At 54.4% G+C, this 4754-nt stretch overlaps 1 protein-coding gene across 3 annotated transcripts in view; it reads left to right on the forward strand.

The window, feature by feature from the left end:
* The window catches only part of Itgax (integrin subunit alpha X), a 20392-nt gene that overhangs the window by 14038 nt on the left and 1600 nt on the right, over positions 1 to 4754 (forward strand). For all 3 annotated transcript variants that reach the window (XM_023699898.1, XM_004623171.2, XM_023699951.1), the window contains 8 exons: positions 1185 to 1301; positions 1382 to 1461; positions 1539 to 1622; positions 3750 to 3828; positions 3910 to 4017; positions 4139 to 4222; positions 4382 to 4495; positions 4634 to 4735. In XM_023699898.1, the coding sequence (XP_023555666.1) occupies positions 1185 to 1301; positions 1382 to 1461; positions 1539 to 1622; positions 3750 to 3828; positions 3910 to 4017; positions 4139 to 4222; positions 4382 to 4495; positions 4634 to 4735 (768 nt within the window). The remainder of the gene's footprint in view (positions 1 to 1184; positions 1302 to 1381; positions 1462 to 1538; positions 1623 to 3749; positions 3829 to 3909; positions 4018 to 4138; positions 4223 to 4381; positions 4496 to 4633; positions 4736 to 4754) is intronic.

Genomic DNA, 4754 nt, shown 5'->3' on the forward strand with positions numbered 1-4754 from the left:
GCCCAGTCTCAATTGCCATCTCAGCATGCACCAGGGGGCGGGGCTGGCACGGCAGGCCTGGGGATTGAACCCCTGCTTGCAGGCACTTTAATCTGCTGAGCTATTTGGCTGGCTGCTCCATTTTTTCAATCCATTTTTTTCCTTCACTGAAATATTTTAAAACAAACGCAAGGTGAGTGTAAGCCATCATGCTCCTTACTTCACTCTACCGTTCTGCTCCCTGGAGACCTCTTATGTGACCCAATATCTTACCCCAAGGGCTGAAGGACTCCTTGGTGTTTAGTCCTATTTCCCTAATCATCTCAAAATGTCTTTTTGCCCCTGATTTATTTGAACCGGGATCTAATCTAGGTCCACTTATATTTGTTTGTTACATCTGCCACATCTTATTCCCAATTCGCGGCAGGATGTTTTAGTTCACACAGGAAAAAACACACTAGGAAAAGCAACCTACAGTGTGGAGAGAGTGATTGTCACGTGCTCCTAGACATATTGACCAAGTGCTGTTTGTGACCACTGTTGGCTGTTGATTTTATTTATTTGTCTGTTTACTTATTTATGGTATCAGGGATCCAACTCAGGACCTCACGCTTGCCAAGCAGGCGCTTCCCCCACTGAGCTCTATCCCTGTCTGGCTATTGATTTTAGTAAATGAGCAGTAAAAAAATATACTTGAAGGCCATCTAGAAAGCATTATCAGTATATTAAGGAGTTACTGCTATTTCTGATGGGTATGGTGGTTTTTTGAGTCGTGCTTATATTTAAAAAATATTTTTATTAGTGGTATATGTTGAAGTATATCTGCATTAAATGATATGATATCTATAATATGCTTTAAATTATTTAGGAGAAGAAAAAGTGTACAACAGCTGTATAAAAAAGTGTTGAAAACAGCTTATTCCACAGGGCAGTGATAGATACTCTGGGTGGGGTGGGGAATTGATTTTGTAGTTTGTACTTTTGAGTATATTTGAAAATTTCCACAGTAAAAGATCTTTAAAAAGTAATAAATAAAAAAGAAGGAAACTAATAAATGAGATTGCTGTGCTGGGAGGAAATTTGAGCAGAGAGTGTCTAAGGATCTTTTGAAAACAAAGCCTTAAGCTGAGTCACCGTGTCCCGGACTCTCTTTGGAGCGCGGGCAAACCCCTGCCGCCTCTCCTTCCCCCTCCTGCTCTGCGCAGAGCCCGCAGCAGCTGCGCTCGCCGAGGCTGACGTGCGACAGCGCCCCCACTGGGAGCCGGGGCGCTTGGAGCACCCGCTGCAGCATCAGCCACCCCATCCTCCGCGGGGGTACAAAGGTGAGCCTGACCTCCTCCAGCCGCCCGGCCCCATCCCTCCGTGCTCCTCTGCGATCCGTTTACTCTTCCCTCTTCCTCAGGTCGTTTTTCTGGTCACCTTTGATGTCTCCCCCAAAGCTGTCCTGGGAAACCGGCTGCTTGTGGTGGCCAACATGACCAGGTGAGCAGGGGGCCCTTCCCTCCACACCCCCCAGCCTCCTCGGCGCCCTTGGCAACCAGCCTTTCTCCATTTTCCAGTGAGAATAACACCCCCAGGACCAGCAAGAGCACCTCCCAGCTGGAGCTCCCGGTGAAATATGCCGTCTACACCGTGATCAGCAGGTACTCTGATGGGGTAGAGGGGCTCTCACCTCATGCAGCAGTTGGAACATCTGGCTTATAGATTTCTTTGTCATCCTTCCAAGCACTTATTAATCCGTGGGGGTTTACTGTGGGCTAGTAATAGAAATGACGGTACCATCATTATAACCTACAATGAGCAGAGACTGTCAGGCTCAGAACCCACGATGGGTTTCCTGGGCATAGGAGACATGTCTCTGAGGTGCCTACAGCTTTGTTAAGGAGCAGTGTCACCATGACCCAAGCCCGAATCGCACCGAGGGCAGCACCCTTGCGTGTGTTTCTGCACCCTGGGATGATGTGGCTATGTTAATTAGCTTTCTGTCACTGTAACGAGTACCTGACATAATCAACTGACAAAGGGAAGAGCGTTCTTTTGGCTCATTGGAAGCTCCAGTCCACGCTCCGTTTGTCACGTGGCTTTGGGCCCGTGGTGAGGCAGCACATTGTGGCAGGAGTGCCGAATGGGACAGAAAGGGCTCACCTCAAGGCTGGAGGAGAGCAAAAAGTGAGGAGGAAGGGACTGTGGCCCCAGGTCTCCTTTAGCATCACAGCCCCAGGGACCAAAGGACCTTCCACCTGGCCCCACCTGCTTTAGGGTTCACCTCCTCCCAGTAGCGATACCCTGAGGACCAAGCCTATAACATGGGCTTTCAGTGGCACTCGTGATACAGGTGACAGCAGGGGGAGGAGGGAGTGAGGCCTCCTGTAAGGGGGCAGCTCAACTATTGTAGCACTGGGCTTCCCCAAGGTGAATTGCTCTTTTATGGGGGTGGGTGGGGTTGAGACAGGGTCTCGCTATGTAGCCCAGGCTGGCCTCAAACTTGAAGCAATTCTCCTGCCTCAGTCTTCCAGGTGCTGGGACTACAGGCGCATGCCACCACGCTGGCCAAATTGCTCTTGACATTTGTGCAGGACAGCTTCTTGCAAGGAATAGGCTTATGCTCTGTGAAGCTCTAGAACCTTCTTCCCCTTTGTCCCTTTGGCAAAAGGAGGGACAGGTGATTTATTGACTGTAGAGGCTGGATATGAGGGAGAAACTGGGTGAAGGCCTCGAAGTGCCATCCATGGTGTCACTAGGAAGTAGCCAACCACTTGAGCAGATGCCTTCCTTCAACGAACATCCTCCCAATAGGTACTATGTGCCAGGCGCAGTGCTGGGGTGACTTTCTATAAATTCACTTGACCTCTCACAACAGTTGATTGAGGGCCTCTGTCATGAGAGGCAAGCACAACGCCCTGCTCTCACGGCCTGGCCGTGTCTCCTCAGGTGCTCTTTTTGGCCTCAGGACTTCACGCTCTCACTTGCGCTCGAACCTCCACTGGCCCCAGCAGGTGTGCACAGGGAGGCTGTGCGCTGGCTTCCCACACCTTGTCCCACAGCCAGGGCCACCTCTAGTCACGTGTCTCTAGCTTGGCCACATTCTGCAGATGTGGCTGTGTGGATGGGTGCTCAGAAGGTGCCGATGTGGAGCAGCTGAGAGGGAAAAGGATGAGACTTCAGAGTAGAAGAAGAGGCCGGGATTTGGCGATGAGGCAGAGGACAGGTTCCTGGGGAATGGGGCAAAGGGGGGCCAAGGCCAAGGGTGAGCAGCCACCACAGAAGGACCTAGTGGCTACTTCATGTCCAAGCTTGGGCCCAGGGAGGCACCCGGAGGTGGTGTGATACTGAGACCCCATGAGGAGCCTTCTGTCCCCCTCAGCTCCAAGCCCCAGGGCTAGAAAAGCCAAGGGAACAGGAGAGCAGGGGTGCAGGGAGGGCGTGTGGGAGCCCCACAAGTGGCCCTGCTCCAGAGGCTTGAGGTCACCAGTGTTCGCCTCAGTCTACCCAAAACCTTTGCTATGTCCCCCACATGTATCAACATCTTGAATGCCCAGGAGGCAAAATATAGTGCAGAGAGGCGCAGGCTGCGACTCCGCCGTGGCTCCTTTCACAGTGCCCTGCCGAGCCCCGGAAGCCTCTGGGGCAGCTCCTGCCAGAGCCTAACCCGGCTCCCACTCGTGTTACCCCAAGGCCCCACTGACCACCTGTCCCATTGTGCCAGATCTAGGGCCTCCTCTGCGGCCCCCACGGGCTCTCGTATCCACTCCTGCCTCTTCTGTCTCCAGCCAGCAGCAGTCAGTCAAGTACCTCAACTTCTCAGCCTCAGAGGAAGAGGGAAGCGGCGAGGTTCTGCACAGATACCAGGCAAGCGGCAGGGCCTCGGGCGCTCGGGCTGCGGCCGGGAGTGGGGTGTGGGCGCTGCTCTCACGCCCTCTGTCTGCGCAGGTGAACAACCTGGGTCAGAGGGACCTGCCCGTCACCATCAACTTCTGGGTGCCGGTGGAGCTTAACAGTGCAGCGGTGTGGACGGAGGTGGAGGTCTCCCACCCCCAGGTAGTGCTGCTCACGGCTGCGCCCGGCTCCTCACCGACGCCCCTCTCCTGGGTGTCCCTTGGCCCCCACAAATCAGCCAGGTCCAAACTGAGATGCTTGCTCCCCGCGTGTCTTCTCCCAGAACCCGTCCATGCAGTGCTCCTCAGAGCGCCTGACTCACACGGAGGCCGACTTCCAGGCTTCCATGCGGAGGAATCCCGAGCTGGTGAGGAGGCTGTGGGCCGCGCCCTCCCTGAGCCGCAGGCTGCAGGACCTTAATTCGGGAACCAGCCTGTGTGCGCTCCTCGAGTCCTGGAGTTGAATGTTGTCTCCCACCTTCGCACATGTCTACACCTGGCCACACACACTGCCTCTCTGTCCCTAGGACTGCTCCATCGCTGACTGCCTCAGGTTCCGCTGTGACGTCCCCTCCTTCGGCATCCAGGAGGAGCTCGACTTCATCCTCAAGGGCAACCTCAGCTTCCACTGGGTCAGCCAGGTGTGTGGCCCAACAGCAGACCCCTCCCCCGGCTCCCTCTTGTGCTCCATGGATCTGTGCCTTCCTCAGGCTGGGACATTTCCTAGACTCTGAGCTTTCCCTGGAGCCCATGCCCCTCAGACCCCTCCTCTTTTGCAGACACTGCAGAAGAAGGTATTGGTGGTCAGTGTGGCTGAAATCACGTTCGACAGATCCACGTATTCCCAGCTTCCCGGGCAGGAGGCATTTCTGAGAGCGCAGGTAGGGACGGTGTGGTGGG

This window comes from Octodon degus, unplaced genomic scaffold (genome assembly GCF_000260255.1).
Source record: "Octodon degus isolate 3935 unplaced genomic scaffold, OctDeg1.0 scaffold00001, whole genome shotgun sequence".
Classification (NCBI taxonomy): Eukaryota; Metazoa; Chordata; class Mammalia; order Rodentia; family Octodontidae; genus Octodon; species Octodon degus.